A 15,609-nucleotide genomic window follows, 5' to 3' on the forward strand; every position below is an offset into this window, starting at 1 on the left:
TTTTTTTTTTTTTTTTTTTTTTTTTTTTTTTTTTTAACCAGAAAGACCAGCAGCAGCAGAGGCTTTTTGGACCCTGCGCCACTGGGTGCGGCAGAATCCCTGGCCCCGGTGGGGGGGCAAAGCACCCAAACCTGGCGGTGGGAGGGCCGAGAGCCCCAGACCTGGCCTACGGGGCGGGGTCTTTCTTCACACAGCCCGCCCCCACCATGCTGCAAGTGTCTCGGCAACAGGAGTGGCCAAACGCCTTCTCCCTCTCCCCCCAGAACCACCGCTGCATGCCGCTGGCTGGGAAGGAGAATTTTTTTCAGGAATGTGAATCCCCATGACGGATTTGGGGTCCTCACTTGCCCAGGACAAACAAGTGCCGTCCGCTCCCTGCTACGCCGTTCTCCCCCGCAATACAAATGAATGTTGCCCAGCCCTCTGATCAGTGGCACCACCCCCATTCCCTCCAGGCTTGGGACCAGAAACCACCTCCCCTATGCTGCTGGCGCGTGCGGAGGGAGTCAGGTGCCCCAAACCCCAGTGAGAACCCCCCAACCAAACGAAAGTCGGCCCGCGAAAAATGCCATGTCCCAGAAAAATACATAGTTTCAAAGTGTTCAGCCGGTAGGCGTCTGCAAACAGCCTCATTGCCCTTGGTGGTGATCTTTCCACCACCTTCATCTCTCATTTTCATCCAGAGTTATTATTTCCCCACTTCATCAAAGCTATGGTAGAGGAGCAGAGAAAAATGGGGAAACCTGTTGTTGCCAGCAGAAAAATTCCATCCAGTGCCTTTTTGTCACCACTTCCTCCCTAATCCCCTCTGTTCTTGAGGAGACAACCATGTGTTTGCAGATGCCAAGGAGCCTCAAAGGAAGGAGTAATAACAAGCACATCCCTTGGTGCTGGCAGCCTCTGGAGGCAATCTGAGTCCCTTGGCAGGGCAGGGCTGGCCCATGGTGGGTGGTGAGTCCAGAGCAAACATCTCAGCACTGCAGCACATCGAGCTGGGAGGCGTTTGGCTCCCTGTCAGGAGATGAGGCTTCCCAGCAGTGCCTGGACAAACACACTATAGTAAAGCAAGCAATCCTGATGGGTGGGAGAAATGATGCATCTGACTCCATCTTATCAGAAGACTTTATTATACTATATTATTTTATTCTATATTACATTACAACTAAACTGAATCTGCCAAGCACTCAACTCTGCACACAAGTGCACAGAATCTTGTGACTGTTGGCCGACAGTCCCGACTCACACACACACTTGGCCCTGATAGGCCAAGGAAACAAAACACCATCACTTTGGGTAAACAATCTCCATCTTGCATTCTACTTTTGCACAAACACAGGCACAGCAAATAAGATAAGAATTGTTTTTCCTTTCTCTGAGGTTCAGAGAATGTGAAACCCAGAAATATTCTTGGGAAGAATTGTGCCTTGCTTTTCTCTGTGAAGAGAAATGTGGCTAAACCGCTGCCCCTGCACAGTCAACTTCCAACCCCCGTGCACCTTGGCCATGGAGCCCGTGCCAGCCCTGCCGTACACCCAAGGGTGGAAGCACAGCTCTGCTATTTGTCATGGACTGATCTAAACTGAACTGGAAAAACGTGATGCCCCTGAATATCTACAATATATTGATAATGACATTGTGTGGGGCAATAAGGCAGAAGAAGTGTTTTAGAAAGGGAAGAAAATAATTCAGATTCTTTGGAAAACTGTCCTAGGGTGACATTATGATGCCTGTATCCCCATTCATTTGTTCTGTTTATGCTGGATATTATGTTCTGTGCCTTTAAGACTGGCTCTGAAGAGTGAAAGTTTTGTTTTGGTTTCTTATCAGCTACTCCCTCATGGCTGGCGGGACACAGAGACGGGGCAGTACATAGTGCTGCTTTTGCTTTTTTGCTTTTGCTTTTCGCTTTGCTCTCTCGCTCTTGCTTCTGCTTTGCTTCTGCTTGCTCTTGCTTCTGCTCATTAGCTAGTTTAGCTAAACAGTCCAAATTTCTTCCTGGACTGTTTCTCCTTTCCTTTTTTGGACCAACTTGAACCTGCTCCGGACTGGGACCTGGGAACACCAAGAGTTTGCACCCTGTGGCTGCAGCAGCTGCCCCAGCGCCAGAGGGACTGATAACAGAGCGACCACCCCCAAGAGAGAGACTTACTGAATTTGTCATCTTTTCAGAGCTGTGAAAGAGTGGTGTCATCCGGTATTGTTCGTTTTGTGTGCTGGGTGGGGGAGGTGCTGTGCCTGTTAAATAAACAGGTTCTTTCCACGTGTCTCTGAGGAATTCTTCCCGAACCGGTTGGGGGGAGGAGCCGTGTGGGTTTGCTTTCTGGAGGGGCCCCCTTTTGGAGATTCTCTCCCAAATTTGCCCTAAACCAGGACAAAAACTGAGTTTGCCAAAAAGAAAAGAAAGGTCAAGGGACCTTGGGAATAAAATAGCAGGGTGGACGCTGTCATGTGCTTACAGAGGTGTTTAACAAAATTGCAACTTTTCTCACCAGCTAACAAGAAGGAAACACAAGCTTTTCTAGGCCTTGTGGGGTTCTGGAGAATGCATGTTCTAGGTTTATAGCCAGCTTCTGAGCCCCCTGTATCAAATGATGTGAAAGAAGAACCTCTTCAAGTGGGGCCTTGAGCAACAAAGGTTCTTTCATGAGAGAGAGAAAGGGGGAGAGAGAAAGAACAGGCAGAGAGAAAGGGGAAGAGAGAAGGCAGTGAGAAAGAAAGGAGGAGAGAGGGAATGGGAGAGAAAGGAGGAGAGAGAGAAAAGAGAGACAAAGAGGGATGAGTGAGGAGAGGGAGAGCAAAGTGGAAGTACAAGGAGGGAGAGAAAAGAGGAGAGAGCAGAAGACAGTCACCACCTGTGAATCTTACAGCATTCTCTGAGTTCTCCTTCACCCTGGACTTTGTTGTGGGGATCCCAGAGTCATTCTTCTGGGGGTACCAACTTTACACAGTCCAAGTTTTGGGTATCTATGGGGTGATCACAATGGCATGCCTAAAACTTGGGGTGATATGTGTATGAGCAGTTGCTTCTGTCCAGATGCATTAACCAGTATGTGCTAGCCAGATCTCACCTCTGCCCAGCCTGGAATTAGCACCTTCCTGTCACAAATTCCTCCCCTCTGTGCTTATCTCAAGTTCCTGTTCCTGTGGCTTTTGGCAGGTTCTCTCCGTGGCCTTGACAGTGTTTGAGATAGGCAACTGTGCCTTTCAAGTCCTTACACCACCCAGCACCATCAATGTAACCCCTAAGCTATATCTCCCAGTGCCAGATCTAGATGTCTCTTGAACACCTCCAGGGATGGTGACTCTTCCACTTCCCTGGGCAACCTATTCCAATGCCTGACCACCCTAACAGTGAAATTTTTTTTTCTAATATCTAATTTGAATCTCCCCTGTCTCAGCTTAAGGCCATTTCCTCTGGTCCTCTCACTGCAGGTATGGCAGGAGAGACTGGCTCCCACCTCACTACAACCTCCTTTCACATAATTGTAGAGAGAGAGGTTAGGTGCCCCTGAGCCTCCTCTTCTCTAGACTAAACAACCCCAGCTCCCTCAGTCATTCCTCATAAGACAAGACATGTTTTCTAGACTCTTCATGAGCCTTGTTGCCCTTCTCTGGACATGCTCCAGCACCTCAATGTCCTTTTTGAGGTGAGGGGCCCAAACCTGAACGCAGTAATCAAGGTGCGGCCTCACCAGTGCCGAGTACAGGGGGATGATCACTGCCCTAGTCCTGATGCTTACACTATTTCTGATACAGGCCAGGATGCCATCAGCCTTCTTGGCCACACTGCTGGTTCATATTGAGCCAAGTGTCAAGCAGCACCCTCTGGTCCCTTTCTGCCAAACAGCCCTCAAGCCCCTCTTCCCTCAGCCTGTAGCGCTGCATGGGGTTCCTGTGACTCAAGCGCAGGACCCAGCACTTTGTCTTATTGAACCTCATGCAGTTGTCCTCAGCCCATTGATTGAGTCTATCCAGATGTCACTACAGTCTTCCTACCCTTGAGCAGATCAGCACTCCCACCCAACTTGGTATTGTCTGCAAATTTACTGAGGATTCACTTGACCCCTTTGTCCAGATCATCAATAAACATGTTAAACAGGACCACCCCCAAAACTGAGCTCTGGGGAACACAGGTAGTGACCGGCCACCAACTGGATTTACCTCCATATACCATAACTTTCTGGGCCTGTCCATCCAGCTGTTTTTTTACCCATCTAAGAGTCCACCCATGCAAGCCACAAGCAGCCAGTTTTTCTAAGAGGGTGCTGTGGGAGATGGTGTCAGATGCTTTATTGAACTCTAAATAGGCTACATCCACAGCCTTTCCCTCATCTACTAAGTTCACTTTGTCATAGAAGGTGTCTTAGTTTAAGACAATTTAAGGTGGATGCAAATGAGTTACCTCTTTAGTTTTAATGAATCCCTTCCCACCAATAAGAAGAAACTAATACAAGTAGATATAAGTGAAAAAATAAGTTTACTAAAAAATGAAACAGCAACAGGCAAAAAATAAGTTGTAGACATTAGTTACAAAGTTGCTGAAATCCCACAGACTCCCTGTGAACAGAGAAACCCAAAATGGCAGTATCTCCTTCCCCAAGAGGGTGCTCGCCACATGTGTAGAGAGACAAAGGAAAAAGACAGTGGCAGCCCTCCCTCCAAGATGGCATGCTCTTCAGGTGCCTGTGTTGTCTGTGAGACAAAAGGGAGATGGCAGACTAACCCCGCTCGGTGCACCCTTGCCCCTGGAAAAAAAAAACAAAACAGTAAAGTAGGAGCTTATGAAGCAGTTTAGTGGAAGATGGGGATTGCTGATGTTTGTGAGGGTAAGTGTTACTGCTTGTTGCTGCCTGCCACCCACTGGATTTTGCCGGAGGTGGCACTGCTGTCTTGGGTCTCCGCTTTCATGGGGGGGGGGGGAAGAAAATGGACTCTCAGTCACTCATGCATGGCAGCCCAACCCCAGATCAGCTTAGACTTTGCACTGCTGACAGGTGTTGCAAATTTTACTCTGAAACAGTTTTTGATCATGAAATGCAGCTTCTTGAGTTGCTACTTTTGTGAGTCCAGAAACCTGCCTGAAACAACCCCCTCCAGAGGCCAGAGAGAAACAGAAAATAAACCACAAAAGGGAGCCTTTGCCTTGAGCAAGAGCTACAAGGTGAAAGAGAGAGAGAGAGCCAAAATGGCAAGAGAGAGAGGGCTCCCCGCATGCTCCAACTTTTAAAAGCCCCGGGCAACCCCTGCCCCACCATTGCATTGCAGGGTCTTAAAGAGACAGTAACAATTTTGGGCACAGATAGATATGGAATACAATAACATTTTGGGTTACTCAGGACAAAGGAGATCAGGTTGGTCAAGCAAAACCTTCCTTTTGTAAATCCATGTTGGCCAGGGCCTGATCCACTCATTGTCCTGCATATGCCATGTAGTGGCACTCAGGATCATCCATAACTTTGCCTGGCACCAAAGTAAGGCTGACAGGCCTGTAGTTCCCCGGATCATCCCTCCAACCCTTCTTGTAGATGGACATTACATTTACTAATTTCCAATTAGCTGGAACTTCTCTGGTTAACCAGGATTGCTGGTATATGATTGAGAGTGGTTTGGCAAGTTCTTTTGCCAGTTTCCTCATTACTCTGGGGTGGATCCCCTCTGGGCCCACAGACCTGTGGGTATCTAATTGGCATAGCAGGTCACTAACCATCTCCTCCTGGATTATGGGGCCTTCATCCAGCTCCCGGTCCCTACCTTCCAGCTCAGGGAGCTGGTTATCCTGAAGACAACTTGTCTTGATATTAAAGACTGAGAGGCAAAGAAGCCATCAAATACCTCTGCCTTTTCTTCATACTGATGCACAGACAGATGACTCTTCAACTAATTAAAGTTGAAAAGAAGAGTATTTATTGCAGCACACTGGACATATGTGGAATCATTTCCAAATACATGTGCAAGGAGTTGCAGACTCCTGCTCTCTATTTATGCAGAAAAGGTTTTACATATCCAAGTGGTTTCTAAGGACACATAATACATAATCATTACCTGCCTGCTTTGTATTATAATCAGCTGAAATATACATTACTGCTGTGCAATTGTACTCCCTTAATTGGGTCTGTGGGATTTTGAAATAAGGGAGTGGGAGTATGGGAGGAAGAAAGCCATCTTCCTCATGGTGAATTCTTCACTCATGGCCAGTTGGCAGGACTTTTTGATCTGCTGGTCACGGTCCAAGCCTCTCCTAACTGTTTGATTATTCTTAAGGCAAGGTATTTTTATGGTCTCTGCTCCTTCACAATTGCTACATCTATCCCTGTCACTCCTAGCTTCTCTTTCCTAATGTATTTGTTACTCTTTAACTAAGGTACTTGATTCTTGCCACCTATATTACTATCATAGCTTCTTAACTAATTTTAAAATCTTAACCAAAATATGCAATCTTCTACTATCCCAATTGTATTCCTAGCTGGCCCCTCAACTCATCTACAGTTTTCAATTATCCTAAATATATTTCCAGCTGACCCCTTGACTCAATACCCTGACACTACACTACACTACCCTCTGCATTCAATAAATGGAGACTCTCCTTGACTCTCCTTTTGCTGCAAATGTATTTATAGAAACTTTTTTTTGTCTTTAACTGCAGCGGTCAAATCAAGTTCTTGTTGGGCTTTCGTCCTTCTCATCTTTTCCCTATATATGTCCCTTGTGACATCCTTATAGTCCTTCCAAGTTATCTGTCTCTCCTTCCAGAGATGATAGATTTTTTTTTCCCCTAAGTTCCAGCCTAAATTTTCTGTTTAACCAGGCTGGTCTTTCCCTGACAACTTGTCTTTCTACACATGGGGACAACCTGCTCCTGAATATTTAACAATTCCTTTTTAAAGCATATCTAGCCTTCCTGGACACCTTTGCCTTTCAGGACTGACTCCCCAGGTACTCTGTCAATAAATGTCCTAAACAGGCCAAAGACTGCCCACCAGAAGTCCAAGGTGGAATTTGGAAGACTTGTTAGGAACTGTCTGTGCTGAATACAATATTGTATGTAAGCCAATGAACTTTTTAAGTAGCTTTGTTTCATCTATATTACACCTAAGCTTGTCAAATCAGGCTTTCCTATTACTGTTGTCTTTGAGACCTTCTCTGAACTAGTTCCAAAGGTTTGGTATGTTTCCCTCCCAGCTGTTCTTGAACCTTAGATGTATCAGAAAGAAAACTGGTATGAGAGGAAGGATTCTGTTCTTTCATCCATCAATTCATTGATCCTTTTCTCAAAGTTAGTATCAGTGGAGTGTAATGGGACAGTGTCTTCACAGGAGCTTCACCAGTAATGAACCAAAAAAAGCCCCACAAAAAACCCCAACCACACAAACAAAAACTAATTAGTATACAAGGTACAGATCTTTAATCTGCAGACTTCAACCTGTTTTCTCAGGCAAATTTTACACAAGCAGCCATGAGCAATGTTAATGCATTGGCATTTGCCCATTTGTTGTGAGAAAATAGGATTCTCTAAATCTAGTGGTCATTTCTTACTGCTCTAACTCTTGTTTTGATAGCTTGGTGTAGCTCTCAAAGCAAATTCTGCACCTCTTTTCTACCCCTCTGGCAAAATTAGTAAGTCAAGGTAGTAAGTCCTGTAAATGTTAGGCTGGTATAAAGGTGTTTGTGTCCCTGTGCTAAGTAACTTCTCCAGTTCAAATGAAAACCTGATCATATTTTTTGTTGCATTTTTCTTGTTTAGTCTTTCAGTGAAAATGTGAGTAAAAACAAATTTCAGGCTCATATCTATAGGGAAGATTTTGCATAACAATTCTATAATTTGAAAACTTTAATCTCCTACTTTAAAACAGATAAATGGGGTACTGTCATGGTTTACTAAAATTATTTTTTTGTTTCAGTCACAGCTCCAGCACTACAAATGCCTCAGAAACTGTAGGGGTAGACAGATTAAATGGAAGAAATGCTTGTGATTATAGGATGCAGGAAAAAAAACAAATGGAGGTGATTGCCTTGAATGTGGAGTTGGCAAACTTCTTAGTGGCTGTGGATTCTAAAAGATACGAAAGATTCAGTAGAAATGTTAGTGGCTCAATGTAATATTTCACAAATAAGCAAGTTGAATGTCCAAGACCATTCTGTAATGATTTCTGTATAATGTGGGCTTTGACAAGTGTGATGCTATTTGCATTTCAGGTTTTATTTGCCATTTCTCTAGTGCTACCACTTCAGGTAAAGAGAAGGCTGTCAACTGAACTTGGTGCCTTTTAAGCTCCTTTACAGTTCTGCTTTCTGAGACTGAAGAAGAAGAAAATTATATTTAGCAACTTCTGTATAGAGTTTCTGGTACTTCATATGTAAATATCTTTGAAGTGGTTCTGATGATGTGCCATTCACAAACCTGAGAATTGTGTAGAAGAACAGTAATTGGCATGTCCCAGTGCTGGGGAATGTCCTAGCTGCTTTCTAGCATAAATGATCACGTTCCAGGTCATGGGAATATTTCCAGACAAGACTTAACTTATGAGTACAGATGTTAATCCTTGATTCTCCTAAATTCTTTATGGAATAAGGAATAGAAAGGACTCTTCACAAGGGGTTTTGGATGCTTTGGATGTAGGTTTAGGAGAGAATGCATCCTATTTATTTTGGGACAGTAATTCTGTACTCCTGTTTCAGAGGGTTTTAATGGTTGCATTACAGAAGTTGTTTAAACATCTTTCAGAATGCAGTCACCTTTCCAGCACCACCTTTCTGGGATGAATAGATGTGTTTTCCCTCTGTCAGGCTATTGCTTGCGTATGAATGAACATATTGTGGTCTTTCATGGAAGTGCTGTGCATGAAGTATGCTTTTTAGGGTTGTGAGGAATTTCATTCTGGTTAAGTGTGTATGTGTGTGAATATTAAGAGGCCTTGTTTACTATCTGGGTGATATAGTGGGGGGACAGTCTTGCATCTCAGGTAATGGATCTTTTATGTAAGCAGGAGAGTGGAGAGACCACTCTATTTCCTCAGATGTTTCTTCCAGTGAACAGTAAAAGCTATTTTGAGCTGACTTTATTGATTGTATGGGTTGATTTCCTGCAGGCTCTTCTGTGTTTGATTGTGCATTATTGGAGTTGAGTATAGTCATAGTGTAGATGAACTAGTAAAAGATTTCTATTAATCCTAACTCTAATCAGACACATTCTGGAAGATAGCATGTCATGTAAGCTGCTGTATGTTAGAGCAGTTTTGCTCTAATTTCTAACTGTTCACTTTTTCTGTACCTCCTGGCCTGCCTTCCCTCCATGGTGTCCTGAGCTTCATTGTAACCTATGACTGTTGCAGTCACTTCAGGATACCATTTTTCATTCTGTAGGTTATGAAATATGCTGTCAGCTTTGATAGTTTGAATATTTATAGATAGAAGAGGTTAGCAATATAAAATACTGTTCCTATTGATCATGCTTTGTCAGGAACTGTGAAATTTTACTTTTGCATGTGCTATCTTAAGTCTTGTGCAGCAAATGTGTGGCATGCCATGCTTTCACCAGTGATGCACCCCACAATTTTGGGAATGTGTAATCTGTAATAGTGTCAGCTTTGGAGCACTGCTTTGTATAAAGGATCCATTGCTCAAAGGTAATGAGCTGACTGTGTCAATTAATATGCAGCAGGCTTTGTGTCTGCTGATTGTTCTTCTGATTTAATGTATGTGATGGTCTGTCTTACAAGCAGCAGTGGTGAATATTTAAGGACACAGTACAGTGTTGGAATGCTCCCTGGCATCCCACAGGCGCCTTATGCGTCTTCAGGGCAACTATTTTAATCATTACGCAGCTTCTGGCAGTCTACCATCCTAGAGACATTTTAGGAATGTGAAAAAGAGAGGCTGTATGCTCTGCTGATATAGTGATGCTCAGGATCCCTCTTTGCCCACTTTCTAGAGATCTGTGATGCTGCCTGTGTCTGAGATAGATGTAACTTGTTCAGGAGAGTTGGCTCTTTGGAAGAGCTGGATCTAAATCAGAGAATAGGCCTTCTCGTCTGACACTGCTGCTCTCTACTAGACAAATGTTCTCTATTACAATATGTTACTTGTGTCTGTGATCAGTAAAATGTCAAAGGCCATATTTTATGTAACAATTTTATTTGTGATAAATGCAAGCTGCTGTCCACAATTATAGTCTTATTCCTGATTCATAGTGCTCATGAAGCTCTACAGTGAATAGAAGTGATCTAGATGAAAAGTAACTCTCAAAAGTTAAATTTTCTGCCATGTATGTTCTGTGGTCAGATAGCCAGTTGATTGATTTGGGTTGCTGCTCAATTGCATGAACATTTCAGCCTCCCTGGAATGGCACTAAAAGTGAGGTGTTTGGCACAGGCAAGAAGGGGACAAGAACCATTAATTCCCTTCATCAGTAGCCCACACTTATGTTTATGTCTTCTTGTTTCGTAACACTACTGAATTTTCCCTGTGTAGAGAGGGGAAATAAAAATACCTACTTATCTTCCCTTAAGCACTCAATCCAAACTTGTGACTGTATCAGCTAAGTTCAGTAGTTTAAATTGCAACACCTATATTTAAAACCAGGAGTTTGGTGAACTTGGATTCTTTGCTTTCTGTTGCAACTTTTCAGAGGCTATTTATTTTAAAGACTGTAGCAGACAGTCAAACTTCAGGCTCTGTAATTAGGAAATAGAGATGTAAGTTGCTTTTGAACCAAATTCTCATAATTTCTGAGGTCTAGTTGTATGTCACTTATATAAAAATAAACTGTCCATTTTTAGTGATCACAGAGCAAGTCTGTGATAGAGCTGAGCTGGATTTATGCTTCTGAGTCTGCTTTCTGTTTACAAACCCATGCTGTTTTCTTGCTTTGTTTAAATCTGATGTTGCCTTTAGTTTGTGCCTCTGACTGAAGGCTCCTTTTTCTTTACTGTTGTGATCTTGTCCTTGAACCATTTTGGTAACAAATTAGTTGTCTCTCTTTTCCTTCTTCTTGATTTAGCAATTGAAGGTTTGTTATCCTGTAGTTGAATCATAAAATACTATACTGTAAAACTGTGTTAAACATTCTGTGTTTTGTATACTGTGGAAAAGAATATTTAGTTCTTTAATCAAGGAGAGTACAGAAAACAGTGAAAAGTATTAGCTACGATGTGCTTTTCTTTAAAGTCTGAATTTTCCTCTTTTGGGGAAAGCAGCAATTTAGTATGTGCATGGAGAATGAGATTAGTGCTTAAGTGATGGTACCTGAAAGTTAGATTGTGACGTTCAGTTTCAGATATACATGGCATTTGTTTGAAGTCTTAGGGAAGCTTATGTTTAAAAACAAACAAACCCCCCCCAAGAAACAAACCCAGAAACTACCCTTTAAAACAGAATTTTTTAAGAGCTAGGCTGAAGAAATTTAGCCTGTTTTAAGTGATGTTACAACTGTACTGACTACTTAAAAGCAGAGAACTTGTTCAACTTTTAAAAACATTTATCATTTACCTTGAATCACTTGTTCCATTTTGATAGCCTCCTTCATATAGAAAATACAGCATGAGATGTCAGTCTAAATGCAAGTCAAACAATGCTCTATCTTCTATGTGAAAGGAAGTATTCTGTATGTTTTTCCATGTTTGACACCATAGTGTTTTGAATAACCATGTTCCATATTCATATCAATTTTTTGTTTTTGTTTTTAATTTATTATGCACAGCACTTGTTCAGAAATTTGGGGACTGAGTACACCAAACACGATAGATCAGTGGGATACAACAGGCCTTTACAGCTTCTCTGAACAAACCAGGTGAATATTCTGCCCTCTTGCATCATAGAAATCTTGTGGGAGGGATTTGTTTTGGAGGGTCTGTAATGGGATGCTTTAGCTGTAAAATAGACTAAAATGCTTCCTAGGCCTCTCATGGTGCAGCATTTTAAGATATTTGCTTGCCAGTGTAGAAATCCAAGTGTTATCAGCTGATGTTTTGACCAATGAAATTCTAATTCTGCAATATTGATTTTTCATGACAGTGCTATTGAAAGAATGGGAAGACTTGTTAAATGCAAGCTCTAATATGATTTGGTATTTATATTAACAAAGTTGGGAAGCTTGATTCTTTAGGCCTAATCTTACAAAGTATTTTAACTGCTTTGTATGTCACAAGCTTTCAGTTAAATCTTGCTAATTGGCTCAGATACGAGCTACTAAAGAATTGTTTGTAAATTCTTCAGTACTTAATGGTGGGCAAATTCTAAACAGGGTCTTTATTTTTTCATGTCACATTACTTGATTTGTGTATTGAGGTTTGTCTCCCATCCCATAACAATCATAAACATCTGCATTTATGTAAGCATATGCAGTCTGTCTTAAAACTAGCAAAATTATTTCAGCTGGTAGTAAGGCAGACGAAGTCAAGAAGATAAACTGTACAGTCCTTAAAAGATGTGCATTCATGCTTTTTGCATTGCAGTTATACTGCCATGTGGATCACTTGGGCAGCTGACTGCTTATAGGCTTATTTGCAGTCCTTTGGGAATTCTTAAATGTAAAGCCATAAAGCATCTATGCCACAGCAAAGCTTTGAGGTTTAGTAGTGGAAGGGACTATTAAGTGTGTGATTTTTTTTTAACAACTCTCTTCTGCATTTAAAAAAATATATGAAGCAATCATCCTAAATACTTGGTTGGAGGTAAAGTGGCTTTTAATGAATTCTAAATTTAACTGCCAATGATTAGAGCAACCCAAATACAAGTTAAGAGACTACTGATATGATCATTTTTATCACATTTGAAGCTTTTCAACAAGAGTATAAATGTCACTAGCAGTATCAATCCACTGAATTCTGAGAATGAATAAACTACCCATCCCATGTGTGTACACTCTTGCTTAAGTGGCTAAGAGCATGCAGTCTGTAAAAACTTTTTAACATCTTTTCCCTCCAGATCTCTCGATGGCCGTCTACAGGTATCTCATCGTAAAGGATTACCACATGTTATTTACTGTCGTTTGTGGCGTTGGCCAGATCTTCACAGTCACCATGAACTTAAAGCAATTGAAAACTGTGAATATGCTTTTAATCTTAAAAAGGATGAAGTATGTGTAAACCCTTACCACTACCAGAGGGTGGAGACACCAGGTAGGAAGACTACTTCTGACTTTGTATAGCATCCGTATGCGCTTGATCAGCATGTTATAAATGAAAAAGAGAAAAATGCTTTCTCTTGCCAAAAGTATAAGATTCTTAGAGATACAGCTTTTGAGAAAACCACCCCTGATAGTTTTTAATAGTAAAGTTACTGAAAAATCTTTATGAATGTGGAGATATCTTTACTCCGATAAACATTTCCAGGACCACTAGTAGTTTCCAGATGGCTAAATATGGCCCAGACTTAAAAGGAGAACAGAGATTATTCACCTTTGCTACTGTGGAATAGTCTTATTCAAGAGGCACTTCAGGAATCTGTTTTTACCACTAGCAGTACAATCATAATACTAGCAGTACTGAGATTCAGAAAATTTCAAAACATCTGAAGATATTGTTAGATGGTTTCGATAGATATTTCTTCCTTTTAGCTCACAGAAGCGTGCATTTTGAGGGTCTTACCAATGCTTTGAATTTTGCTTTTCCAGTCTTGCCTCCTGTACTAGTGCCACGGCACACTGAGATTCTAACAGAACTGCCGCCTCTTGATGACTATACCCATTCCATTCCTGAAAACACTAACTTTCCAGCTGGAATTGAACCACAGAGCAATTACATACCAGGTATTTTCTTAACTTTCACTGTAAGCAGTATGTTTGACATTGTGCCGCTGAAACAAAGATGATAATTTTATGCTTCTAAGTGATCAAATTAATTGCAAGATGTGCCAATAAGTTAGATCTAATTGATTTTGTGTATTGGTTTCAATGGAAATACCTGAACATTGCTGTTTGCAAAACACAATCCTGTGTGAAACTATATTGCTTACTTGGTTTCAGTAGCTTATTTAAGATTCAGAATGCTAATGAGTGAAAAATAGACCTTTGTCTTATGCTTTCAATCTGTTTTACAAGCATATAGGGGTTTCCAAATGCTGTGTGTTGGAGATTGAGCAGCAGTTTACTACTCAATCTCACCACATGTAGTTTGTGGAGAAAACTTTAAGTTGCAAATGAGTGACTTAGTGTTTTGATCTGTAGTCCACAATTGATCAAGGTCTGCTTTGTGTGTTTGTTACTATTGTGTGCACAGTTTTGTCTTTTTAGTATGAAAGAGCAGCCTAACAATATTGAAATCAAAGAATTCCTTCTTCCCCTTCTTTGCCCCTTCCCCATCCCAAGACTACCCTGCTACAGTGCACCCCAAACCTGGTACTATTACTGAAACATAAAATCAGTGAACTTTGTTTCCTGCCCCAACTTTGTGTTTCCTATCCCTTTAGGAAGTTGCCTGGAGTGTAAAACCAAGTAAAGCTGAAGTTTTCTCATAAATGTTTAATGCAGCTATGTTATGAACAAGCTGAAAATTCAGGTCTAGACTCTCTTGAAGAATAAAATTACTTGAAACTCAAATATGTGCAATATAGAAATTGTATCTATGTGTCTTAAACAGGTTATTGTTTGTGTTTTCTTTAAATGCATCCAAGAATTGAAATGGCATTAAAAATCCAATAAATTTGTTCTCATCTGTTTAATCTGGGCCATGTTTGTTGTCACCTAGGGACAGCAGATCTTTAAAGAGCAATTTAAGGGGATAGAAATTGGTGCTGCTTTCCTAACTGATGTATGCCTTTTTTGACTCAATCTGAGGGCTTTTAATACCATTTCCTAACAACTTACTGGAAAGCTACCATTTGCAAATCCAGTGCTATGGAAATGAGCTAAAGCAGCTAGGTAGTTATTTGCAGGAAGTATGTTCAAGGTGATTGTGGGTATTCACATGATTTTCAAATGATTATGCAGCTAACCGCACCTTGCCTCCTTATCTTTGTCACTGACACCCTCCTGTTATATTAATGGCATCTTACTTTATTTGACCTGGCTGACTTAATCTTGAACACTTAGCTAGGTTCTGATAAATCTTGTGTGTCTTGACAGCCTGCTTCAGAGAACCATTTTCTTTAGCAGTAGGCCAAACTAAGACTGTGGTAGCTTTGCACCACAATACTGTCTCAGTACATGGTCTACAGAGAGGTTGGTTTCACTTACAGCTGGGAAGATGGCAGTCGTGAAGGTGCAGGATGGCTCTTGGGGCTGTATGTTCCATTAATACTACTACATGGAGGAAATCTCTATTCAGACAGAGATTAGTTATGGAAAATAATCTATGCCAAGGACTCTAGATTAGCAACTGGAAACAGGAAATGTGGGTTGGATTGGAAATGGTAATTGACCTTTTACCATGGCTGTGGCCTTAACTATAATGAATGATTTGGAGAAGGGTGGAGTCCACTTTATCACAATGAATTCAATAAAAATGTTCAAAATTAGTATGATTTTTATCATAATTCTTGATAGTGAAGATTTCCTTTAACTGTCCTTTTAAATTCTCGTTTGAATTTTGTCACATCTATATTTAGCTCACTGGTTTTACAGAGTGAACCAAGGATAATTCTTTTGGTTAATTTTTTTTAATCAACAGATTTAAT

At 41.4% G+C, this 15,609-nt stretch overlaps 1 protein-coding gene across 3 annotated transcripts in view; it reads left to right on the forward strand.

Annotated features, from left to right (window-relative positions):
- Positions 1-15,609, forward strand: part of LOC102040865 (mothers against decapentaplegic homolog 2-like) — a 76,211-nt gene that overhangs the window by 31,284 nt on the left and 29,318 nt on the right. For 2 of the 3 annotated variants that reach the window (XM_005430986.2, XM_031065288.1), the window contains exons 2-4: positions 11,696-11,785; positions 12,922-13,115; positions 13,610-13,744. In XM_005430986.2, coding sequence (XP_005431043.1) covers positions 11,696-11,785; positions 12,922-13,115; positions 13,610-13,744 — 419 coding nt within the window. The remainder of the gene's footprint in view (positions 1-11,695; positions 11,786-12,921; positions 13,116-13,609; positions 13,745-15,609) is intronic. The other variant, XM_005430987.2, reaches the window with a different exon arrangement.

Source organism: Geospiza fortis, unplaced genomic scaffold, assembly GCF_000277835.1.
Source record: "Geospiza fortis unplaced genomic scaffold, GeoFor_1.0 scaffold459, whole genome shotgun sequence".
Taxonomy (NCBI): domain Eukaryota; kingdom Metazoa; phylum Chordata; class Aves; order Passeriformes; family Thraupidae; genus Geospiza; species Geospiza fortis.